Source organism: Ictidomys tridecemlineatus, chromosome 11 (assembly GCF_052094955.1).
Source record: "Ictidomys tridecemlineatus isolate mIctTri1 chromosome 11, mIctTri1.hap1, whole genome shotgun sequence".
Taxonomy (NCBI): domain Eukaryota; kingdom Metazoa; phylum Chordata; class Mammalia; order Rodentia; family Sciuridae; genus Ictidomys; species Ictidomys tridecemlineatus.
Genome location: NC_135487.1, coordinates 25275082 through 25302653, shown reverse-complemented (window position 1 = coordinate 25302653; position 27572 = coordinate 25275082). Strand labels below are relative to the sequence as shown.

General features: G+C 34.1%; 1 protein-coding gene and 2 non-coding genes across 6 annotated transcripts in view; all 3 read right to left on the bottom strand.

Moving 5' to 3' along the window:
- LOC101975928 (protein argonaute-3) overlaps positions 1–27572 on the bottom strand; it is a 121011-nt gene that overhangs the window by 44767 nt on the left and 48672 nt on the right. For all 4 annotated transcript variants that reach the window (XM_078025915.1, XM_078025916.1, XM_021735531.3 and 1 more), the window contains 4 exons: positions 8467–8601; positions 3713–3800; positions 3446–3593; positions 2921–3040 (listed from right to left, as the gene is read on the bottom strand). In XM_078025915.1, coding sequence (XP_077882041.1) covers positions 2921–3040; positions 3446–3593; positions 3713–3800; positions 8467–8601 — 491 coding nt within the window. The remainder of the gene's footprint in view (positions 1–2920; positions 3041–3445; positions 3594–3712; positions 3801–8466; positions 8602–27572) is intronic.
- LOC120891090 (small nucleolar RNA SNORA40) lies at positions 4809–4935 on the bottom strand. The gene has a single exon (XR_005735518.1). It is a non-coding gene; the product is annotated as a small nucleolar RNA SNORA40 (small nucleolar RNA).
- Trnaa-agc (transfer RNA alanine (anticodon AGC)) lies at positions 18945–19019 on the bottom strand. Its single transcript has one exon. It is a non-coding gene; the product is annotated as a tRNA-Ala (tRNA).

The window sequence follows — 27572 nt, the reverse complement described above, 5'->3', positions numbered from 1 at the left end:
TTGAACCTAATATGTTTTGAGAGGGAGAAATACTTCACCTTTAGTTCTCTGATTACAGAGAACCCAGACACATATTACTAAAATCTATTTCCTATAAAGTTTGATAGAAATATTTAAAATTTTAAGACTTTTAAAAACTACTTTATGATTTATATAAGTTTACTTCAGAATTTTCAGATAAACAGTACTATATTATAAAGTTTATTTAATGGAGTACACTGGAGACATGTAAGAAAGCCAGAATGAGTTACAGGTTATAAATTTTTCACAACATATCTTTATATACAAAGAGAAAATTCAGTATTAAATTTCACCATAATTCATGCTTACAGCATACATATTAGCTTTTTTCAAAACATATTCACTTGCTCTCAGAGTGAAGGATAAAGTTACAAAAAAAAGATGGTATTCAACTTCAAGTAGAAATCTTTTAAAGAACTGTATAATCTAAACATGTGAACAGAATCTCCATATAACAAGAAGGAAAAGCAGGCTGGGGTTGTGGCTCAGCAGTAGAGCGCTCACATGCAAGGTGCTGGGTTCAATCCTCAGTACCACATAAAAAAAAATAACTAGGGCTGGGGATGTGGCTGGGGATGTAGTAGAGTGCACACCTAGCATGCATGAGGCACTGGGTTTGATCCACAGCACCACATAAAAATAAAAAATAAAGATATTGTGTCCTCCTAAAAACTAAAAAAAAAAAACTAAAATAAAGGTATAAAATATTTTTAAAAAGAAGGAAAAGTAATTTTCTAAAATAGGCAATAATGTATCTTTTTCTTCAAACCTAACTGCCATTTATTTCTGTTGTGTGTTGGTTTATCTCCACAGTGAGGTCATAAAAAATAACAACTACTATTTACCAAGACTTACTATAACTTGTTTATAGCTAAGTTCTTTTTTTTTAGAGAGAGAGAATTTTTTAATATTTATTTTTTAGTTTTCGGTGGACACAACATCTTTGTTTGTATGTGGTGCTGAGAATCGAACCCGGGTCATATGCGTGCCAGGCGAGCAAACTACCACTTGAGCCACATCCCCAGCCCGATAGCTAGGTTCTTAATAATTAATTTTCACAATTATCTTATGGCTTTAAAGTAGGTCTTTTATAATCTGTATTTTTCAGAGGATTAAAACTATAGCTTAGTAAAGTTAAATGACTAGATGATAAAATTATAATATAATAGTAAGTAAAATAAAAATTTAAGTAAGTGGAAAAAGCAAAACTTCAAACACATGGCTGTTAGGCTCCAAAGTTTTCTCTCTCTCTCTCTCTCTCTTTTTTCTCTTTTTGGATACTGGGGATTAATCTCAGAGGTACTCGGCCACTGAGCCACATCCCCGGCCCTATTTATATTTTATTTAGAGACAGGGTCTCACTGAGTTGCTTAGTGCCTCACTTTTGCTGAGGCTGGCTTTGGATTTGTGATCCTCCTGCCTCAGCCTCCCAAGGTGCTGGGATTACAGGCATGTGCCACCGTGCCTAGCCAAAGTCTGTTCTGTTAAGCACTACACAACATTGTCTTTCTGAACAGTTAAGCTGTAATAAATAATTTAGAATTGCTAGTTATTGAGACTTTATAGAAATGTCTCTTAATGGTTTAAGAAAGCTTTTAAAATCTTATAGAATTAGAGAAAATTCTAGGATGAGAACCAGCATGCATTTTCCTAATTAAATGTCACATAATAACTTTTATGCACTCTTTACAAAATTATAAGGAAAAAAATGGTCTTTTTTTTAATTGGCTTACAAAATAAAAGAGCCAGTTCTGAATCACTTTTCTAATAATCTTTAACATTGTTTTCGAAAATGTTACTGAGTTGTTCTGAGGAATATTCGAATTTCCAGATTTTTTTCTTTGCCTAAACAGTTTAAATGGTACTTAAGGGTAGAGTGAGTTAAGGTCCAGCTGGCCTTTTATTTTAAATTTTGCCTATTCTATTAGCTTTATTTATTTTTTTTAAAAAAATAGACAGGGCCAGGGATGTAGCTTAGTGGTAAAGTATTTGCCTAGCATGTGTAAGGCCCTGTGTTCAATCCCAAAGCCTAACAACTGGACACACACACACAGATAAACTAGGCATTGTCATAATTTCAGCTACTTAGGAGACTTGAGCAGGAGGACTTTTAAGTTTGAAGCAAGCCTGGGCAATTTAGTGAATAAAATAAAAAAGCCTGGAAGAGGGCTGAGGATGTAGTTCAGTGGCAGAGCTTGTGCCTAGCATGTGGAAGATCCTGGGTTCAACCCCAGCTATCCCCTCCTGCAAATAAGGACAGATAATAGGGCATTTTTTAATATACCTTTATTTTATTTATTTAGTTTTATGTGGTGCTGAGTGAGTGTTGAACCCAGTGACTCACATGTGCTAAGGTGAGCACTCTACCTTCAGACCTGTTCCCAACAAGAACAACCCCAGTCCCTAATGGGTCATGTTTTTATTGTGTATAAAATGATAGCTTGATACAAACAAACACATACACACATACATTGTGGTACCATCAGTTTTATCAAATGGTAACTCCTCCCTCCTCCTCCACAATGAGACATGTGGAGACACCACATGCTTGAAGCTTTTATTTCTTTATTTAGACTGTATAGTTGCCAGTCTGATACTGGAAGTGAAACAATCCTAGAATGAGTGTTAAGTATTTCTTTCCCCCACTCTTTTAGGTGGTTTCCAGTTCACTAAATTAAAATATTAGTTTTGACAGAACTTGTTTCCTGCATCTAATTAAAGAGTCTAGGGTTAAATAAGAAGGACCTACTAAAGTTTACCACCACCCAAAACATACTCCTAGTTATTCATGATACCTTTTAATTCTGATGGCAATAAGATATGGGCTGGTAAGAGTATGCTTTTTTAGAAGCTATCCTAACATGTTTTAAATTCCCATTTTCTAGGGTTAAGAACTAACCAATCTGCTAATTTCCTCTTGTCTATCTGGTGCAGATCTTGCAGTTGCCTTGATCATAGTTGAAGTCTGATTGTCTGTTAGTTTCTTAATACATCGTTGTCCTGCCACAATATTACAGACCTACAAATAGAAAAAAGTATTATATTAGATAGATGTATAAATATCTTGTTAGTTCTCAATGCCAGTTACATGTAAAATAAAAATTTTAAATCTTCATAATTAAATTGCTTATTTTTAATATCATGTTAAATAAAAAAGTAGCAAACAAAACTACTTTACAATATTATTATAATTTGGTAAAATGTACACAGGATAAAAAGATTGAAAGAAGTATTGGTTAGACTAGAGTGGTAGAATTATAGTTCACTTTTCTATATTCTTTCATTTAATAAAAACCTAAAGTAAAATTTAAGAAGAGTTTAAGTTCCAAAATAGATAGCAGAGTATGAGGTAAGTTACAGGACATAAAAGACCCCAAAAGAATGATGAAGAGGAAGATATTCATGAGCAGCAAAGAGACATTACTTCCAGCGGCAGGTAGGTATGTTTCTGCTCCTGCCCCACTTGCAGACAGGGAAGGTGTGGGTACTTCAACTGAAGAGTGTACTTTTCTCTGAAATACTGAGCTACTGTTCTCTCCACAGTTTGGCCATTTTCTAGCTGTAAGGGAAAGCTGGTGGGAAGGGGAGGGGAAAAAAAAGAGATATGAGACTCTTATCCTACTACAAGCCAGCAAAACTTCCAACCTACTACCTAGAGTGAGCTGCCTCGTATCACCACTGCTTTTCTTACGTTTGATGACTGGCAGGCCTTCTTGTTACATTACAAACACGGTATTTCCGTCTCATTGTTCCACAATGAGTCACTTCAACCTTCAGACCTGTTCCCAACAAGAAAAATGCAGGTTACAGAATTGTCACTGTAAAATATTTACATTTATATAGCCTGTTCACTACTATAAAAACTTAATTCTGAGCAAACAAAATCTTATATATATATAATGTGATATTAACATAATTTTATATATAACATTGCTAATAATGGATACTACCATGGTATACCTAATTTCAAACCTTTTCTCTACCCTATCAAGCTCCACTCATAATAAATAGAATCATAAAAATTTCAAAGCCCAAAGATCAAGGGACAAAGTTCTCCATTAATAAAAGCCCCATTTATAATAAATTTGGATAATTATGTTAGGAAAGAGAAGGAGGAATGAAAGAGGAGGTGCAGTAATTCTCAAGATAGTTTATAACCTTCAAAGTATGTGATATTTAAATTGCCCAATCTTAACATACTGATTGAAGATCAGATTTCCTAAAGCTCAAGAAAGAAGCCCTTCAAAGACGTATAAAGCAAGAAAGAAAAAATGCCAGGCCCTTTAAAAAGAAATGTAATGATCATTTTATTGAAGTATAATATAGTGACACAGTACTTTTACCATATTTAACTAGTAGTAATCAAATGCAACAAAAATAATTCTGAAACCAGGTGATTCCTACCTTCTTATAGAATCAGTGACCCCTTAGAGTATCTGATGAAAGCAATAAACTTTCAGAAAAATGTACATACACAAAATTTAGCTATGATTTTAGGCATTCCTGGATCCCTACAGTCTACCTACAACTGGGTGGGGGTTGGGGGGTATTCAAGGATCCAAGGCCAACTCTAGAAAGTAAAGAAATAGGCTTTAAATCATCAGCTGAAAGTCTTTGGGGTGAATTTTAAAAAAAAATTTTTAGTTGTAGATGAACACAATATCTTTATTTTATTTATTTATTTTTATGTAGTGCTGAGGATTGAACCCAGTGCCTCATGCATACTAGGCAAGAGCTCTACCACTGAGCTACAACCCCCGCTCCAAATTTTATTTTTTATGTATCTTAATATTTCTTCCTGCACCTATCAAAACTCATACTGAACAACGAGTTCTGAGTCTCAAAAGAAGATTTATTTTTTGCATCTGTCTGTAAGTCTTTGTTTCTTTGAGATGAATGTTCTTAACTAGTGCTGTCAATTAGAATTTTCTGAGATGATGCAATATTTTACATCTGTGCTTAAAACGGTAATCATTAGTAATGTGTTACTAACCACATAAAATGTGGCTTGTGTTGCCTGAAAAACTGCAATTTTAATTTTATTTAATTATAATTAATTTAAATTTAAATAGATATATCTCACTAGTGGCTACCATATTGGCCAGTCAAGTTTTGGAGCCATTAGAGGAAAGTTAACAAGACACATAGTGGCCATTGGTTACAGATAAGCAACTCCATTTCTAAAGTTTGGCTTAGATTCCAGGGACAAAATCTAAAAAGGGGTAGATGGAGGACAATTTTTAGATTCCAGACAGAATTCTTGGTTATTCCTTTTTGTATTATTTCTCTTTTATATTTGTAGTTCCTATAGTGCAGTGGTTCTCAACTGAAGGCGATTTTTTGCCTCCCATCCCCAAAGAACATTTGGCAATGTCTGGAGACTTTTTGGGGGAGCAGGGTGTGATGGGGACCAAAAGACGCATCTTGGCAAGCATTCTACTACTGAGTCACATCCATTCCCTAGGGAGATGTAAAAAAAATTGGGGGGGGGGATATTTTGGGATTTAACCCAGGGGTACTTACCACTGAGCTACATCCCAGCCCTTCTTATCTTTTATTTTGAGTCAGGGTCTCACTAAGGTTTTTAGGGCCTTTGCTAAGTTGCTGAGGCTGGCTTTGATCCTCCTGCCTCAGCCTCCTGATTACAGGCATACGCTACCATGCCCAGCTAAAGGAGACATTCTAGTATAAACTGGAAGTGCTATTGGCAACTAGTGAGTAGTTTAATATTTGGGATACTCCTAAATATCTTACAATGTACAGAACACCATCTCCCATCCCAAAAAAGAATTATCCAGCCCACAATGTCAATAGTGATAAGTTTGAGAAACCCTGCTACAATATAATTTATTTTCTTACTAACTATAGCACCAAATATAAAGTTCACTCATATTAAATAATATTTTCTTCTGACAGGAACACAAATTAATATGTTAAATGGATACAGTGTTCCTGTACCAGATTGGTATGGATTTTTCTTGAAAAGTACTCCTAAATGTATCTGTGAGAAGTACTTTTTCATTATAGCTACCTTTACAAAACTAAAAGTTCTGATCAGTTACAGAATTTCCTAGGCATTATGTTATAAAGGAGACTACAAAATACAAGGGAAAGCCTTATGAGAAGGAAATACCAATACAACAAACTAAGCAAGATATAACAATATATTTAGGGGGAAAACACCAGAAGAGTTTAAAACAAATTTCAGTTATTTTCACTACATAGCAATTTGTTTTTGTCTTTCCCCTGAATTAAAAAAAATATTAATAACATTCTACATACCTACCATAAAAGCTTTTACCAAAAGTAAAATGGTACTTTCAAATACATATGGCAGTTTTACCATACATTTTTCTCAATATTTCTACTGTTTACTATGAATTATTGGGCAAAAAACAAAAAACAATCAAAAAAACCCTAAGTTATTATCAACATTTGGGGAGAAGTTCAACAGGAATAAAATGAATATGGTAAAAATATTCATTATAGTACAGTTTGTATCAATATTTAACAGCTACCATCAAATCCTCATGCCAACTAAAAATGAAATCCAAATAGCAGAGAACGTAAAACTCTTGACTCTTGACTTAGTAGGGTAACAATACGTCATATATTTAAAAGAGCCTTATAAAAAAAAAAGCCTTCTTCGTTTTGGAAAAAAAAAAAAATCATTGGTTTGTCAATCAGATTCAGCCTAGACTGTTTTTACCCCAGATCTAGGATCATAGGTACCTAAGAATTAGAACAAAATCCAGAGGGCTAGCAAAAAGGTGCAATTTAAAAAAAATGGACTAGATAATTCTCTGCCCAGGTCCCCCCCCCCAAACCCTCCATCCAACAAAAAAATTCTTTTGGCTTTAATAAATATTTAACCTATAAACTTGGCTTTACCTTCACTATAACATCAACTTTATAATGCTTTCTAGTCATTTTTTCAGTCATTTCTTTGGGCCCCTGAGCAGTTGAAGTTAAGATCGAGTCCATGCTCTCCGGGCAGCGGTTGAATCCTTGTTCTGTACAGATCTTGTATTTTCTGTGATAGAGTGGTGATATGAGTTGATTGCATAGTTACCGCAAAATAATGTAAGTGACTTCATGATATCAGAGGTGGTAACTAAGCAGCAACTCCACTGGAAACCATGGCATTTAGATGATCACATATATAATGGCAGGTAATGCACTAACCTCCTGACAAGGCTAACTGTGCAGTTAATACAGATTATGAAAGGACAATGGTATGGTTACAAAATAGTTATATTTAACAGTTTCTTATTTCAGCACTTATATAATTTGAGAAAAATGGATGCTTATTTTCAAAGCAGGAAGAATTTTCCTTTTAATGTTTTATTGCAATGACTATCTTTTTCCTGGTTTCTGAATGGCAAAGAATGAATGATTACTGGAGCAAGCAGGATGTATTCAGCTACTCTAATTGATTTGGGGAACTGAAAGATGTTCAGTGAATAAACTTGAATGCTTCATTCAAACCACAAGCTGAAAATAATCTGCAACAAATAGGTACAATCTTAAAAACAATATCATTATTTCTGGCTATTTAAGATGCACATTTAATATAAATAGAATTTATGCTACTCATTCTGATTAGAAAATAATTTTTCTTCATTTCTAAATAATAAACTAAATACAGTGGAGTCATATCTTACATAAGGATTTGGTTCTAAAGTTATGAGCAAGGCAAGAATTGTACATAATCAAAATTACTCTTAAAAACCCCTTAAATTTCTGATAAAGTACAGCATATATGGGTTTGAACACAAAATGTATACACATATCTAAACGTATTTAGAACGGTACACATATGAAGAGCAAATATATAACTAATGATAATCTAAGATTTATATATAAATCTTAGATTATCATTAAAGTTATATATTTCTTTTTCTTCTTGTGAGACCAAATAGAGATAAATTTATGTAAGTTAAATGTATATACAATATAACACCACTGTATAAATTTTAGCTACTCAGTAAAATAGGCAAGCAACAGTTAGCTCTGTAATGTACATTAAATAGCTAAGTTACAACTGTAGAACAACATATGAAATAGGCTAGCCCCTTATTCATAAATTTTCAAAGGAATGAAATTAAAATTATTAAAAAAATAAGGAAGTCAATATATTAGAATATGTTCAAATAATGATTTTAGCAATATTATAGAAGCACTTTCTCATGAGACAGTATTATCCCTTTCAGATAGTAAGGAAAAGTATTAACAAATTAGCTGGTATCTATACTAGTTGCATTACTTGGAATATTTTTCATTCAAACACTACCTAAGATAAACTTAATTCAACATTGTATAATTTATGTATATTTTTACTGCTGTTACATAAATAGATTTTAATTATAAAAAAAAACATTTCAATAAAGGCTGGCATAGCCATACATTTTATAGTCAAGTTGTTCTAAATGCTAATGAATTCACCTTTTATCTCTTTGGTGAATTTTACCCGGTGAGAATCAGTCAGAGGTCTTGGTTGTTCATCAATATTGTGAATATCAAGAACTTCACACATGAACTGAATTACAGGTTGTGCTTTGTAGAAGGCAGTGGCAGAAACTAAGGGAAAAAAAAAAACACAAATAGTACAAATTAATGTTTCCCTAAAAAATTCAGAAACTTTACCTTAAGCTCTAGGCTAATTAACTCTGTAGAGTTAAAAATGAACACTTTTACACATATATGTGTGTGTATATGAATGTGTATATAAATATGTAGATATATGGTTATTACATGCTATAAAGGCATTAGAGATATGATGAAACATATGAGCTACATATTATCATGTTATTTCCTATTCAAAAAACATGATGTTAGCTGGGCATAGTGGTTCACGTCTGTAATCCCAGTGTCTCAGGAGGCTAAGGCGGGAGGAGGATTCATAGTGAGTTCAAAGCCAGTCTCAGCAAAAGTGAGGTGCTAAGCAACTCAGTGAGAACTTGTCTCTAAATAAAATACAAAACAGGGCTGTGGATGTGGCTCAGTGGCCAAGTGCTCCTGAGTTCAATACCTAGTACAAAACAAACAAACATGCTGTTGGTTGAACTAAGTGTAAACTTTATATATACATACACATAATAGTTTATAACTGATCTTTATTTTTATTGATGTTACATAGATTTTAATTATAAAAACATTTCAATAAAAGGTTGATATATCCATGTATTTTATAGTTAAGTTGTTCTAAATGCTAATAAATTCACCTTTTATCTCTTTGGTGAATTTTACCAGATATAAAGCTTCCTGAATCTGAACAAAGTCATTTATGTAAATTCAATTTCACTTAATAGGAAGTCCTGGCTAGCATAGTAAAGCAAGTTAATAGAAATAAAAGGTAAACTATTATACATATAAAAATTTCTGCAAATAAGCAGCTTCAGTTTGACCTCTATGGCACAAGAACAAAAAGGCCATATACTATAGCTTTTATAAACTATTATTTCATCATAGATCACTGAATCATTCCATTCTTTAATTCATATACAGAGAAGTGTGTAAGGCATGAGACAAAGTCTGTATTGAGGCAAAATCTATATTGAACAAAGGTTTGTATGTTCTTTGGCATAAACAAGGTAGTTTATTCTTTCTTTTTTTCTAGTAGTACTGAGTGAATCCAGGGGTGCTCTGCCACTGAGTTATTACCTTTAGTCCTTTTGATTTTGAAACAGTCTCACTAAGTTGCCCAGGCTGGTCTTAAATTTGTGATATTATTACTGCCTCAACCTCCCGAGTTACAATTGATTACAAGTGTGTGCTACCATACCATGCTTTCTTTCTTTCTTTTCTTTTTTATGTGGTGCTGAGAATCAAACCCAGTGCTTTGCATATGCTAGGCAAGCACTCTATCATTCAGTTACCACCTCAGCTCTATCATGGTACTTCTTAGACAAAAAATTTCTATCCATCCTACACTGTTTATTCTAGTGAATTTCCCATTTTATAATGATTAAAGAAGACAGTGGCCTTAAATTCAAGCTATAGACACAAAGGGGTATCTGCCCGATATTATTACAACATTCAACCAACATGATTTCTTAACCTTAGGTTTTGAAACTAGAACAGCTTTACCAATGGTTAGACTACCACCACTCATTTCTTAAATACTGATGATTTTTATGATGCTATAAAGGCACTAGGAATACAATGAAAAGTAAAACTGAAAGAGATAATAAGCTACATGCTACCATGTTATATATCAAAAAACATGCTCATAGGGCTGGGGTTGTGGCTCAGCAGTAGAGTGCTTGCCTAGCACATGTGAGACAGTAGATCTGATTCTCAGCACCACATAAAAATAAATAAAGATATTATGTCCATCTACAACTAAAAAAAAGTCATTTATATAAATTATACTTAAAAGGATGGACTGAAATCAGTGAATACACTTTAAAATATATGTATTTTTTAAAAATAAAGGTTTTATGTCCAACTATAATTAAACACACACACACACATTAAAAAAAAACATGCCCATGCTGGGTGTGGCAGTGCATGTCTGTAATCCCAGCTATTCACGAGACTGAGGCAGGAGGATTGCAATTTTGAGGCCAGTCTTAGCACCTTAGTGGGATCCTGTCTCCAAAAACAAAAACAAAACAAAACAACTACAAACATGCTCAAAAGAGCTGGGGATGTAGCTCCATGGCAGAGCGCTTGCCTAGCATGTACAAGGCCCTGGGTTCAATCCCCAGTACTGTAAAAAACAAACAAACAAACAAATATGCCCAGGGCTGCAGTATGGCCCAGTGGTACAGCGTTTACCTAGCATGTGTGAGGCACTGGGTTCAAACCACATAAAAATAAATAAAATAAAGGTATTATATTCATCTATAACCAAAAAATAAAAAATAAAATAACATGCCCATGGTTTGTTGAGATAAGTGAGTACTTTTTATGTACTGCTCTTCTCTTCCTCTCCCTAGTTTAAGATTAAATGTCTTCTATAAAATGTTCCTTACCTTTGGAAGCATATTTATAAAACAGTAATTTTCTCAGGCTATTTGTAGGTTGGTGAGGTTGTGGTTAGTTTTTAATTTTTATCAAGAAATTTTTATCTTTAAATATTATTTTTTTATAGTATGCACATATTATTTTTCCTTTTCTTTTTCTTCTTTTTTTGGTACTGGGTATTGAACTCAGGAATACTTGACCACTGAGCCACATTTCTCAGTCCTATTTTGTATTCTATTTAGAGACAGGGTCACACTGAGTTGCTTAATAACTTGCTTTTGTTGAGGGTGGCTTTGAACTTGCAATCCTCCTGCCTGAGCCTCCAGAGCCACTGGGATTACAGGTGTGTGCCACCACACCTGGCTATTTTTCCTTTCTTTACCACAGAAATATATGGTTTCATCATAAAAACTTTAATCAATATAGAGATGTACATAGTTAAGACTCTCCCCAGACTGAACCTTCTTCCTGTAAGAATCTAATTTTAATTAGATATGTATACATTTTCTCCTTTTGATATATACTTATAAAGATAAAAATGTAAATACAATTTTTAGGTGATATCAGATGATAAATGCTCTAAGCTCATTATTTCATTAAAAAGTTAATAATAATATGTCTTAGAGACCTTTTTATGTCAGTATTTTGTTGTTTTTTTTTTGGTACTGAGGATTGAACTTAGGGACACTCAACCACGAGCTACATCCTCAGCCTTTTTGGGTCTCATTAAGTTGCAGAAGCTGACCTCAAACTTATGATCCTCCTGCCTCAGCCTGCAGAGTATCTGAGCCAGGCACGGTGGCTCACACCTGTAATCCCAGCAATTTGGGAGACAGAGGCAGGATGTTTATAAATTTCAGGTAAGACTCAGCAATTGCTCTTTATAAAAGGATGGACTGAAATTAGTGAATACACTTTTGAATTAGGAGTGAATTTCAATAAACAAAGGTCTGTTTCTGTTCTGCTTGGTTGAATCTTTAACATTTAATAAAGCTACATATATATGCATTATATTCCTTCTTTTGCTTCCCCACATTAGTTAATTTTTACTGAAAATTAAAAATCTGTTTAGATTTTTAAAAATCTATTCATTATATCATATTAACATATTAAAGAAAATGATGATGATAATGTTCCTAAGAAAGCATTTGATAAAATCCAGCACTGGAGCAAATATTCTTACTATACTAAGACCAGAAGGGAACCTTAATCTGATCAAACTTATCTACCAAAACTTTATGGTAAATTCAACTTCATTTAATAGAAAATCTTGGATAGCACAGTAAAGCAAATTAAGAGAAATAAAAGGTACAAAGGTTTTGGAAAGGGAAAAACAAAACCATTATACTTCATAATATGAGTGCCTATATAGAAAAACACAAATCTACAGATTAAAATTACAGAATTACCGATAGTTCAGAAATGTTGCGCTATCTATGATTAACATACAAAGTTAAATTATATTTATATACCTTAGCAACTAATTTAACATGCAGTTTTAAAAAGATATACTTATAATCAAAAAATTTAAAAAGGTGTTTTTGGAATAAAGTCTAAAGCAAAAGATGTGTAAGACCTGTATAAGGTATCTTATTTTTGGAAGATTTTATAGATGATCTAAATAAACAGAGTAATATAGCTTATTCATGTAAATTATCTCTGAATTGATGGGTAAATTCATAGGAATTTAATTCTAATAGGACTGAACATATGCAATAGGATGCAACCCCTTCTGCCCACCCTATCATTCATCAAGATTTGTTATAATTCTTCCAATTAAGAAATTGTGAGGATACACACAGAGACTAGCAGAAGAGACTTAAAAGCCTACCACATACCACATGCAAAACAAAACATGCATTCAAAGAACTAAATATGAAGAGGAAAACAAATATTTGTTGAAAATGTAGCTTTATGATCTTGCCAGGTACAGTAGCGCATGCTTGTAATCCAGCTCGGGAGGCTGAGACAGGAGGATCAGGAGTTCAAAGCCAACCTCAGCAATGGCAAGGTGCTAAGCAACTCAGTGAGACCTTGTTTCTAAATAAAATACAAAATAGGGCTGGGGATGTGGCACAGTGGTTAAGTGCCCCTGGGTTCAATCCCTGGTACAAAAAAACAAAAACAACAACAACAACAAACAAAAAAAACCCAAAAACCCAAAACAACAACAACAACAACAAACTTTATGATCTTGGAAGTAAAGAATAATTTCTTAAACAAGATTAAGAAACAAGCTAGGCATGTTGACGTGTCTATTTAATCCCAGCAATTTAGAAGGCTGAAGCAGAAGGATTTTTAAGTTCAAGGCCCATCTGGTCAATTTAATGAGATACTGTTAATATCTATCTACATCCCCAGCCCTTTTATTTATAATAAATAAAAGGGCTGGGGATGTAGCTCAGTGGTATATAGGATCCCTTGGTTCATTCTCCAGTACCAAAACAATACAAGACAAACAAACAAATAAAACCCCAAAATGACAAACCATGAAAACTGTCAGAAAAAAGACACCAATAAACAAAACTTAGAAAAACAAAGAGATTAGTAGAGAATATGTATAACAAATTATTACAATCTAGACTACATAAAGAGTTCCTATAAATCAAGACACAAGAATAAAAATGGCAAAGGATATAACTAGACATTTCATAGAAGGGAAAAATCTAATTGGCAAAACCCATAAAGTATCACTAATTATCTGATTTGCAATTAAGGAAATGCAGATAAGAACAACAACAAGCTACCAACCAAGGTGTAAAAAGTGTCAAGCAAATTAGCAAAACTGATTTCATACCAATAAAGATTTATAAAAAAATTCAAGGCTGGTAATATAAGCTGAAAAGTCAATTGAAGAATGAAAACTCTTAGGCTGTAGAATATAAACTGCTACAAACATTTAGGAAAGCTAATGATAATACATAAAAATTGGAAAATGTGAATAAATTTTCACTCTAGAAATTCCATTCTATTGGTGTATATATGCTTGAGAAATTTCAATCTACAAAAGAGGCATAAAGATGGGCACAGTAGGGCATGCCTGTAGTCCAAGCAACTCAGGAAACTGAGCCAGGAAGATCAAAAGTTTGAGGCCAGACTCAGTAACATGGGGAGAACCTATTTCAAAATAAAACATAAAAAGGGCTGGGGTATAGTTCAGTGGTAAAGCATTTCTGGGTTCAATTCCCAGTGCCCCCCCCAAAAAGTTATTATATAGTATGGTGAGAGTAAAAAGGATAAATTCAAATATCCATCAACACCATAAATAAATTGTATTATAAATTTATATGTATGTAGTATAAGTTAGTGAGAAGGCATTAGAATTTAGATAAATAAAAGTTGAGAAAGTACAAATATTGAGAGGAGTTGGGGGAAAATGAGAAATTATTAGATTGCCAGTCTTGAGATAAATAAAATAAAAAACCTGGGAAAGAAAATTCACCAAAATAGACTAGATATCCAGAATGCTACTTTCATAGTTGTTTAATTCATGAATATAGAGTTTCTCCAAATTTAAGGACATTTTCATTTTATTAAGGTTTTATAATCTAAAAGTCATGTGTCTTTTCTTGAATTTACTCATAAATAATCACGAAAACTTTGTTCTGTTGGAAACCTATTTATTTTTCATTTATCAACTATTGCATGTTTGTTCTTTCTTTATATTTATTTATTCATTTTGGTGCTGGGGATTAAACCCAGGGCCTCATACATACTAAGCACATGCTCTACACCACTGAGATATATCTCCAGCCTTTGTTTATTTTTAAACTAAGTTTCTATTTTGATGGGTATCAGTGTTAGAATAATGAAAAAGGATAGATTTGGAAATCAAAAAGACTTATCAATACTTATTAGACTTTATTCATCTGTTGTGGAGGGTACAAAAAGGAAAAAAAAATCCTATTTCTCAGAGCATTGGGATGAATCAATGCAAGGTACCTATTTGTGCCAGAAATGATAGCAAGTTTATAGAGCTGCTTTCTAAAAAAAAAAAAGTTTTCCCAGGGGGGCCTTGAACTTGTGATCCTCCTGCTTCAGCCTCCCAAATAGCTGGAATTATTAGTGTGCACTACTGTGCTGGCTCTTTTCTCATTTTTTAAAAATGTCTTTTTAGTTGTATATAAACATAATATTTTTATTTATTTATTTTTATATGGTGTTGAGGATCAAACCCAGTGTCTTACATGTGCTAGGTAAGTGCTCTTCCACTGAGCCACAACCCCAGCTCCTTTTCTCATTTTTGAAGAACTCTTTACTCATGTCATAGGTTCACCGGTCCACTGACATCTTAATTCCAGGCAAAACCATACTGGCAATATAAGCTAACTCCTTGAAGAGGCTGTATAAAAAAATGTTCCATCAAAATGAGATTAGGATTGCTTTTCACAATGTCAAAACTAAATTTTCTCTCTTAAGGTACAACAGGAGATAACATGTGAAAAAAGAAATAATCAATATTTGCCACATTTAAAATGAGTAGTAGTAGGAGGCTAGGATTGTGGCTCAGTAGTAGAGTGCTTGCCTAGTATGTGTGAGGCACTGGGTTCAATTCTCAGCACCGCATATGTTAAACATCTCTATATTTCCTATATCATCTAGCAAAATATATGGATGCTCAGGAATATTTATTCATTGATAGGTTAAAGATTGCTTTATCTATCTATCTATCCATCCATCCATCCATCCATCCATCTATCCATCCATCTATCTATTGTGATGCTGGGGATTGAACCCAGGGCCTTGTGCATGCTAAGCAAGTACTCTACCAACTAAGCTTTATCCCCAGCCCTGCTCTATTTTGTTTTTAATGTAAAATACCACCTATTTACCTAAGGGCCTAAAACATAAATGTGTCTCTTAGCAAATTTTATAAAGTAAATATCCATGTAACCATTTGGATTAAGAACTATTACCAGTATCCCAGAAATCTCTTCTCTAATCCCTTCCTTAACCTTTCTCTCCGCTAAAGGTAATTGAAATTCTGTCTTCTACAGTAGTGATTTCCAATCTTTATGGATTTATAAAATAAATACATATCCCTAAATACTATTTTTTTTTATAGAGTGAGAGAGAGGAGAGAGAGAGAATTTTTAATATTTATTTTTTAGTTCTCGGTGGACACAACATCTTTGTTGGTATGTGGTGCTGAGGATCGAACCCGGGCCACACGCATGCCAGGCGAGCGCGCTACCGCTTGAGCCACATCCCCAGCCCCCTAAATACTATTTTAGTTTTCCTTGTTTTTGAATTTTATGGAAACATAATGCATGTGACCTTTTTGAGCCTTTCACTTAAGGTTGTTTCTAAGTTTGCCATATTAATTCAATGTAATTAGTTTCTTCATTTTCACTGGTGCATAACTCTATTGAAGAAATATACAATTTATCCACTCTGCTGGTAGACATTTGTGTTGGTAACTTTCTTTGGCTACTATGAACGATGATAGAACATCTTTGTATGTTATACACAAATTCCTCTACGATAGGCTATATCCAGGAGTAAACTGCTGGGGTAAGAGGGATGTGTGTCTAAATTTCTTAGACAATGACTAATTTTCACAGTGGTGTTAACAATTGACCCTGTCACAGTGTGTAATAGTCACTGCTGTGCCAAATTCTCTTCAACTGTTAGCACTGTCAGACTTGAATTTTAACTATTTTGATAGGTTAGTGATCTCTCATTTTTGAAAAAAAAATTTAAAATATACCTTATATACAATAAACTTCAAAGTGCAAACTTCAATGATCTCAATAAATATATACATCTATGCTGTTACCTCCTCTCCAATTAAGAAAGAACATTTCCATCACCCCAGAGAACACTCTCCTTTGTAAAAAGGTCTTTCCTATCTGTCTCATGCAACAACTCATCTGATTTCTTTCATAAACAATTGGTTCAGAATTCCATATAAATGGTGGCTGTGGTTGGAGCTCAGTGGTAGAATGCTGACCGGGCATGTGTGAGGCACTGGGTTCAATTCTCAGCACCACATATAAATGAATAAATTAAAATAAAGAGTTCTATATACTGTACAGGTTATTTTGCATTTGGCTTCTGTTGTACATCTTAATTGAGATTTATTCATACTATTTTATGAATTAGATTTGCTTTAATCACTGGATAGTACTTCATTAGAACAAATAGATCACAATTTCTTTCCTCCATTCACTACTTTTTTTTTGGGGGGGTGGGTACTGGAGATTGAACTCAGGGGCACTCAACCACTGAGCCACATCCACAGTCCTATTTTTTTTGTATTTTATTTAGAGACAGGATCTCACTGAGTTGCTTAGTGCCTTGATTTTGCTGAGGCTGGCTTTGAACTGGTGATCCTCCCATCTCAGCCTCCTGAGCTATTAGGATTACCAATGTGCACCATATGCCCAGCTTCCATTTACTTCTCATTGGCCATTTGGGTTGTTTCCAGTTTTAAGTTATTATGAATAAACAAACATAGATGAACAAACCAGCAAATCTTTGCACAGGCATATAATTTTGTTTTTCTTGGGCAAAGATATAGAAGCATAATTGGCAGGCCATATGGCAAGAGAATATCTACTTTTTTTTTTAGATGCTGAGGACACAGCTTAGGACCTCAGGCATTTAACTTTTTTTTTTTTTTATTGTTGGTCGTTCAAAACATTACATAGTTCTTAATACATCATATTTCACAGTTTGATTCAAGCGGGTTATGAACTCCCAACTTTACCCCATATACAGATTGCTGTATCACATCAGTTACCCTTCCATTGATTGACATATTGCCTTTCTAGTGTCTGATGTATAGGCATTTAACTTTATTTTGGTACTAGGGATGTAATCCAGTGGCACTGAACCTCATCCCCAGCCCTTTTTGTTTTGAGACAGGTCTTTCTAAGTTGCTTAGGGCCTCCCTAAATTGCTGAGGTTGACTTCAAACTTGAAACCCTCCTGTCTCAGCCTCCCAAGTCACTGGGTTTATAGGCACATGCCCAACTTTAACTTTATTGTTTTAATTTTAATTTTTTTGCAGTGCTGGGGATTGAAACCAGGAGTGTTCTACCACTGAGTTATATCCCTAACTCTTAGACACCAAGACAGGGTCCAAGTTGCCCAGGCTGGCTTTGAATCTGAGATCCTCCTGCCTCAGCATCCTGATTTGCTGGGTTACAGGTATGCACCACTGCATCCATCCTGAGAACATTTAACTTTAAAAAACTGCCAAACTAGTTTTTAAAGTAGTTGTACTATTTTAATATCCCCATTAGTATATGTTCCACATCTGTGTTAAAACTTGGTATTGTCAGTCTTTTAAATTTAGCCAATTTACAGGTTATGAAGTATATTGTTGTGGTACTTATTTGTATATCCTGGATAACCAATGATGTTTAGAATCTTTTCAAGGATTTATTCACATCTTTTTAAAAAACCTTTTTTTGTAGTTGTAGATGAACAGGATACCTTTATTGTATTTGTTTATTTTTATGTAGTGCTAAGGATCAAACCCAGTGCCTCATTTGTATTAGGCAAACGCTCTGCCACTGAGCTACAACCCCAGCCATACATCTTTTGTGAAGTTGTTTTCTTTTCTTTTTTTTTTTTTTTTTGGTGCTGGTGATCAAACCCAGGCCTTGTGCATGCTAAGCACACACTATAATACTGCCAGGTATAGTCCAGCCCCAAGTATATGCTTTTGACTGCATTTTGATCTGTTGTCTTATGAGTTAAGTTTTTCATACATTTCAGACAAGGCTTTTGCTCAGGAATGTTTTGCAAGTGTTCTTCCAGCTATAGCTTGCCTTTTCATTTTCTTAAGAGTGTTGTTAAAAGAGTTTAACTTAGATGGTTTCCATTTATTAAGAAATCTTTGCTTACTCCATGGTTGTGAATATTTTTCCTGTTTTTTTTCTTTTTCTTTTTAAAAATATTTTTAGTTGTACATGGACACAATACTTTTGTTTATTTAGTTTTTTTTATGTAGTTCTGGGGATTGAACCCAGGGCCTCGTGCATGCTAGGCAAGAGCTCTACCACTGAGCCCACAAACCCAGCCCCTGTTTTTTTCTTAAATATTTCCCAGTTTTTTGTTTTGGCCTATAATAAATACACTTTGAATTAAATTTTTAGTTATAAAGTCAGTGTTAATTTTTTAAATATACAAATAATTCAGTTATTCCTATATCATTTATTGAAAAGACCTCCCTTTTACCTGTTGAATTATATTGGCTGTTTGGCAAAAATCAATCAATCCTGAGTAGGTCCACTCCTGTACCTATTTTTATAATTTTTTTTTTTTCTGGTACCAGGGAATTGAACTAAGGGGGCACTCAACCACTGAGTCACATCCACAGCTCTATTTTGTATTTTATTTAGAGACAGGGTCTTATTGAGTTGCTTAGCGCCTCATGGTTGCTGAAGCTGCTTTAAACTCACGATCCTACTCTATCAGCCTCCTGAGCCGCTGGGATTACAGGTGTGCGCCACCACACCTGGCCACTTTGTTAATTTTCTTAATAATCTGTTGCAGCTTTCAATTTATTCCAAGATATTGCATGTTCTTTTGATGTTACATATGGTAAAATGTTTTCGTTTTCCAATTGTTGAATGCTGTTATATTGCTAGTATTCACTGTTGTTTTATAACTGCAACTAGTATCCTATAACCTTGATAAATTCATCTATTTATTAGAGTAGGGATTTTTTTCTGATAGATTACTTAGAATTTTTAGTGTAGACTATTGTTTCCTGAAACAGTTTTATTTCTTTTCTTCTTCTTCTCTCTCTCTCTTTTTTTTTTTTTTTTTTTTTTGATTTACCATTGGCTGGGACCTAAGCATCCTTGCTTTGTTCTTGATCTTAGGGCAAAAGTGTTCGATCTTTTCATCATAAATGTATGATGATGCCTACATGTTTTTCTAAATGCTTTTATAAGTTTTCTTTTATTGTAGTTTGTTGTGTTGAGAGTACATGTTATCTTTGTCAGGTGTATTAGGTATAGTAGCCTCAAAAATTGAGTTACAAAGCCTTTTTTCTTCTGTTTTCTGAAAGAATATATGAAAGACTAGAATTATTTTTTCCTTAATATTAGGTAAAATTCACCAGTGAAATTATTTAAGACTGGTGTTTTTCTTGTGAGAAGTGATTATAAATTCAACTTATTTGATACAGGGTTATTCCAATTTTCTTTTTTTTTCCTTTTTTATTGTTGGTCGTTCAAAACATTACATCTTTCTTGATATATCATATTTCACAGTTTGATTCAAAAGGGTTATGAACTCCCATTTTTACCCCGTATACAGATTGCTGAATCACATCAGTTACATTTCCATTGATTTACATATTGCCATTCTAGTGTCTGATGTATTCTGCTCTCTATCCTATCCTCTACTGGGTTATTCCAATTTTGGTAAAGCTGTGTCTGTCAAGGAATTTGTTTAACTAAGTTACCGAATTGGCATAAAGTTGTTCATGACATTCCCTTTTAACACAACATTAAATTCTAAAAGCTCTTTAGTAGTACTCCTTTTCATTTCTGATACTGGTAATATTTTTCCTTTTTCTTTTGATTAGTCCTATGATTAGTTTATTAATTTTTATCAAATTTTCCCCTTGGTACATGGGATCAAATCCTGGGTATTCTACCACTGAGTTACATCCCTAACACCTCCCATTCCCCTCTGCAGGCCTTATAAAATTTCAAGACAGGGTCTTGCTAAGTTGCCCAAGCTGGCCTGAAACTTGTCTGGGATCACAGGTGTATAGCACTGTGCCCCGCTAATTTTATTAAAATTTTTAAAGAACCAAAAGTTTGCTTCCTTAATTCTCTATTTAATTAACTTTTTCTCTTTATTATATTTTACCTTCTACTTACTTTGGGTTTAATTTGCTCTTCTTTTTCTAGTTCATGTAAACTGTTATAGCCTGTGTGCGAGGTAGTCCCCAGTGAGTCTTGATTTATGGGATTCAAAGCTTTGTGTAATCTTTCCTACATTGAATATAAATGATCTGTGTAACCAATAGGATGTTATGGAAATGATAGAATGTAACTTTCCATGCTAGGTATTAATGTTTTAGAGCTTCTGTCTTGCTTTCTCATGGATTAATCACTCTAGAGTAAGCCAGTTACAATGCTGTGAGGATGAGGACACTTACCCAAACTTAAGGAGAGGTCCACATGGCAAGGAACTCATGAGGTCTTCAGAAATAAGTTATCATCAATTGAGTGAGTCATCTTGAACTGGATTCCCCAGTTCCAGAAAAGTCTTAACACTGATTGCAGCTTCATGAGAGTCCCTGAACCTGAACCAACCAGTTAAGCCATCCCTTAATTCCTGATAGAAAGTATATAAGATAATATTTATTGTTGTCTGAGTCATTTAGTTTTGTATCAATTTGATAAGCAGTGATAGATAATATAGATGTAAAATAGGACTTAATAATCCACTCAAACATTTATTAAGTATCTCCTTTATGGTTTGGAAATCAAAGAGATGAATCAAAGTCCCTGTCCTTAAACACGGAGCCTGGGTTAAGGCGGCAGGAATATCTTATTTCATTCTCTTTTCAAACTCCACTACAAATATGTTAAGAAAAAAAAAGACACACAAACCTAGAAGGAGAGAAGAACATAAGAGAAACTACATCAACATTTTGGAAGATGAAAAGTGAGTAGGCAAGTTGTAACTGATATAGTAGACCCAAGAAAATGAAATCACAGCCAGCTGTTTTGGTAAAGGTTAAGAACCAACTGCATTTACACTACCAAGTCCTCAAAATGCAGACGTGGCTGTGCAAGGTAACTCTGAAACTGGTGATAAAAGGATGTGGATGATGTAGAAAAATAAAGAGGAAATCAATTTGAGAAGGTGAAGTCCTAGATCCTGAACAGCTGCCCCTTCTTCCTTTTTGCATCGGTTTACAGATGCAAAACAAAGACTCTTAGGAAGAAAGATGCCAGGCATAGTTGAAGGCACAAGACTGTACTATAAACAAAGGATTAAATGACTATAAACATTAAATGCTGAATGAAGGATTTCCTCAGCCAGAATCCCCATCGTGACTTCCAGAATGTAGGTAACCAGACTGGAGTTTGGAAGACTCATCTTTGGGTAACTTGACCTGCCAAGAGAAGAAATTTAAAGATTCTGCAACCTCAATCCACTGAAATCATCTCATGATGAAGCTCAGAGTCAACAAATCTCTCCTGAATAAAATTGAATCTCTCTCACCCTGCAAAAAATCAACTCAAAAGTGGATCAAAGACTTAGACACTAGAACAAAGATCCTGCACCTAACAGAAGAAAAAGTAGGCCCAAATCTTCATCATTTTGGCTTTTGATCTTACTTCCTGAACAAGACTCCTAAAGCACAAGAATAAAATCAAGAATCAATAAATGGGATGGATTCAAACTAAAAAGCTTCTTCTCAGCAAAGGATATAATCAATAACGTGATGAGAGAGCCTACAGAATGGAAAAAAAAAAATCTTTACTACACATACCTCAGATGGAGCACTAATCTTTAGGATATATAAAGAACTCAAAAAACTTAACAAAAAAAACCAAATAACCTAATCAATAAATGGGCTAAGGAACTGAACAGACACTTTATTTATTTTTAAAAATATTTATTTTTTAGTTATAGTTGGACACAATATCTGTATTTTATTTATTTATATGTGGTGCTGAGGATCAAACCCAGGGCTCGCACGTGCTAGCTGAGCACTTTACAGCTGAGCCACAGCCCCCAGCCTGAACAGACACTTTATAGAAGAAGAAATACAATCAATCAACAAACATGAAAAAATGTTCATTACCTCTAGAAATTAGAGAAATGCAAATCAAAACTACTCTAAGATTTCATCTCATTCCAGTCAGAATGGTAATTTTCAAGAATACAAGCAACAATAAGCGTTGGTGAGGATGTGGGGAAAAAGGAACAATCATACATTGTTGGTGAGACTGCAAATTGGTGCAAGCAGTATGGAAATACCTTAGAAAACTTGGAATGGAACCACCATTTGATCCAGCTATCCTATTCCTTGGTTTATACCCAAAGGACTTAAAATCAACATATTACAGTATAGCCACATCAATGTTTATAGCACCTCAATTCACAATAGCTAAAGTATGGAACCAACCTAGATGCCCTTCAACAGATGAATGGATAAAGAAAATATAGTACATATATACACTGAAATAATACTCAGCCTTAAAGAAGAATAAAATTATGGTATTTGCAGGAAAATGGATGGAATTTGAGAATATCATGCTAAGTGAAATAAGCCAATCTCAAAAAACCAAAAGCTGAATATTTTCTCTGATAAGAGGATACTGATCTATAATGGGGTGGGGGGATAGGGAAGAATGAAGGAACTTTGGTTTGTATAGAGGGGAGTGAAGGGTGGAGTGGGGCTCTGGGGATGGGAAGGACAGTAGAAAGAGACAGCCATTATTAGTCTGTATACATGTATGATTACACTACTGGAGTGATTCTGAACCATGTATGGCCAGAGGAATGAGAAGTTGTGCTCCGTTTGTGTACTATATATCAAAATGCATTTGACTATAAAACAAGTTAATTAAAAAAAAAAAGTCTGCTCCTTGTATTCTGTGTTTCCAGCCAGGGTTTTAGACTCCCACTGAATCATGAGTAGATAATCAAGGATATTAGACATCTGGGAACATCTTCCAGAATGAAAGACTGAGAACAAAACAAAGAGGAATTTGGGGAAAGCATAAGTACATACCAGGATCCAAAATTAGCTAGTATGTTCAGAAAGCTAAGAAAGGATATGGCATCTCTAAAACAGAAACAGCATGATATTCAAAAATAATATTCATGAAATAAAAAATGAACAGTTAGAAATAAAAAAATATAATAAAATTAATGAAAAAGAAGAATTGGAAGATGAAGTTGAGGAAATTTTTAGAAATTAAAGGAAAATTGGGGAATAAAGACATATAAAGATATATACACTTAAAATGGGTGAATTCTATACTATATAAATTAAACCTCAATATAGTTATTTTTAAAAGTGAAGCAGGAGGCTGGGGTTGTGGTTCAGCGGTAGAGAACTTACCTAGCACGTGCAAGGATTGGGGTTCGATCCTCAGCACCACATAAAAATAAATAAAGGTATTATGATCATCTACGACTAAAAAAACATTAAAAAAGAAAAAAAAATGAAGCAGGGCCGGGTGTGGTAGCACACGCCTGTAATCCCAGCAGCTCAGGAGGCTGAGGCAGGAGGATCACAAGTTCAAAGCCAGCCTCAGCAACAGCAAGGCACTAAGCAACTCAGTGAGACCCTGGCTCTAAATAAAATACAAAATAGGGCTAGGAAGTGGTTCAGTGAGTGCCTGTCCCTGGGTTCAATCCCCAGTACCACACACACACACACACACACACACACACAAAAAAAAAAAAAAAAAAAAAAAGGAGTATGGCTGGGGATATAATGTGAAAGACCCTGGGTTCAAGCAATCCCCAGTACTGCAAAAAGAATACAAACTAACTGTTATTATTATTTTTTTTAATGGAGCAATGCTTTCAAATTTCTAAAGAAAAACTATTTCCAAGAAAGAAACTACCATTTATTTCTGAGGTAGGGTTTTGCTGTGTTCTCCTGGCTCACGCCATCCTCCTGTCTCAGTCTCCTGAGGTTTGTTGATAAAGTACAGTTTCTAACATATAAGGTATCAAAAAAAATGTACTTTTTTATGAAACTCCTGGGAAGAGGAAGGAAAGGATGTGACATGGGGGCTGGGGATATAACTCAGTTGGGAGAGTGCTTGCCTTGCATACACAAGACCCTGGGTTCAATTCCCAGCATCACACACACACACACACACACACACACACACACACACAAAAAAAAAAAAAAAGGATATGAGATCAACATAGGAACAACACAAAAATAATTCACCAAAGACTTTCCAAGATAATGAAAAGTGTGATCTAAAGAGGGTAGTGCACCAAATATGAAGGCCACATCCAACCAGATTCAAACAGTATGAATCAAGGTTGTATTAGAAATCAAGAAAAAAAATCTGACAAAGGGCACCACTAAGATTCCTGCTACATGAGGATACACTGCCTGGTTAAATCTGACCTAGATATCTTTAGTTGGCCTTGCTTGACCTCACCTTGATAAAAATTCCTGTTCTGCTACCTGAACCAGCTGAAAAACTTGCATTATACCCTAAAGAAATGTTCTGTTTTGATATACTTCTTAAAGTACTAATTTGAGTATTATAAAATTATTTCTTAATCTTAGCTCTTGTTCTTTTTTTTTTTTTTTTAATGGGTGTAGGATACTAGAAATTGAAACCAGGTATGCTCTACATCCCAGCCCTTTAAAAAATTTTTTTTCTTTTTACTTGTAGTTGGATATAACATCTTCATTTTTATGTAGTACTGAGGATCAAACCTAGCACCTCAGATGTGCTAGGTGAGCACTCTACCACTGAGCCACAACTTTTTTTTTTTTTTTTTTAGTTGTAGATGCCTAGCCCTTTTTATGTATTTATTTTTAAAAATTGAGACGGTGTGGCCTCAAACTTGGAATCTTTATAGCTCAGACTCCCATTAGCTGGGGTTATAGGTATGTGCCACCATGCCCAGTAATCTTAAACCTGAACTCAAGACAAATAAATGAAGGAAGCAATACTACTATTGTGATTACTATAAATCTGTCTGCCATGCTAAGAAAGCATATGCAATGTAAACTTCTGATGTGTAAGCAAAATCAAATTACAAGGATTAAATTCTACATTTATAAATGCTGACCTCTTTAAAATTTATTTTTTTAGTTGTAGTTAAACACAATACTTTTATTTTATTTATTTATTTTTATGTGGTGCTAAAGATTGAACCTAGGGCTTCACACGAGCTAGGCAAGTGCTCTACTGCTAAGCCACAACCCCAGCCCCATGCTGACTACTTTTTACCTTGAATGCTTTAGAGCAAGCTACTTTTTACTAAAAAGAATAAGAAGGCAGGACTGAGACTATGGCTCAGTGGTAGAGCACTCACCTAGCATGTGTGAGGTACTGGGTTTGATCCTAAGCATAAAATAAAATAAAATAAAATAAAATAAAGGTATTGTGTCCATCTACAACTAGCAATATTTTTTAAAAAATAAAAAGGCAAAATAAAAACTGTGTGGTGCTGTGGATCAAATACAGGGTTTTATGTGTGCTAGAAAGTACTCTTATCACAGATCTACCCTCCAGCTCCAAAAGAAAAAAAAAATTTAACTGAAATTTAAAAAGAGAGTTTTGCCTGCCAATAACCTTGTTTCTTGAGGGACTACAAAACTTGTGAATGTTAAAGGTATAAACTTTGGAGTCAGAAGAATTGATCTCTACCATTTAAATAAATGTTCTTGGGCAAATAAAATGACTGTTTCGAAACTTCAGCTGGGGTATCAACTAACTCATATAACTGTGGTGGAGTTTTTGTTTTGTTTTGTTCTGTTCTTTTGAGATGAAGTCTTGCTATGTTGCCCAGGCTAGTCTTAAACTTGTGGATTCCAATGATCCTCTCACCTCAGCTTCACAAGTGGCTGGGACTACAGGAGTGTTCCACCTCACCTGGCTCTGTGGTGGAGTTTATATGAGATAATTTAAAATGCTTAGCATTCTATCCGGCACACAATAAGTGGTAAAGAAAAAAATTTTAAGAGAGAGGGTTGGGGGGCATGTAATTTAGTAGTAGAGTATGTCCTTAGCATGTGCAAAGCCCCAGGTTCAAAATGAATCAAAAAATAAAAATGGAAAAAATGGAAAAAAAAAACATTTTAAGGGATATACAACTAACAACATCAGATTTAGATTTACTATGATGCTCTTCAAATTTATGAATTTTAATAATAAAATCCAAATTGCAAATAATTTTGGCCTCAAGGAAGGCTAAATAAAAAAAAATTCTGCATTTCATTAAAATCTAAGATGCCATTAATGCTATTATGTATCTTTAAAAGAAACCCGATAGTCAGATATGGTGGTGCACATGGTAATTTCAATGCCTTGAGAGGCCAAGGTAGGAAGACTGCAAGTTCAAGACCAGCCTCAGCAACTTAGCAAGGTCCTAGGAAACTTAGCCAGATCCTATCACAAAAACTAAAAAGGGTTGGATGTGGCTCAATGGGTAAGCACTCCTGGCTTCAGTCTCAGGTACCAAAAATTTTCTTTAAACATTAAAAATAAAAATAAAACATTAAAAATAAAATTAAACTGTGATTAAATCATCAATTATAAGATATCTCCCAATTTGATACTGAAAAGCGAGAAAAATAAATTTTTAAATTTTAGATTAGTAAAATAGTTTAATTACATAGATGAGAAGTCATTAAATATCATTGACAATTATTTTCAAGACAAGTTTATCATACAATTAGAAAGAACTAAAATGCTTTCTTTTTAAAAATTATTTTTAGTATTCATTTTTTAGTTGTAGCTGAACACAATACCTTTATCTATCTATCTATCTATCTATTTATTTTTATGTGGTGCTGAGGATCGAACCCAGTGCCTCACAAGTGCTAGGTGAGCATTCTACCACTGAGCCACAATCCCAGCCCCAATGCTTTCTTTCTT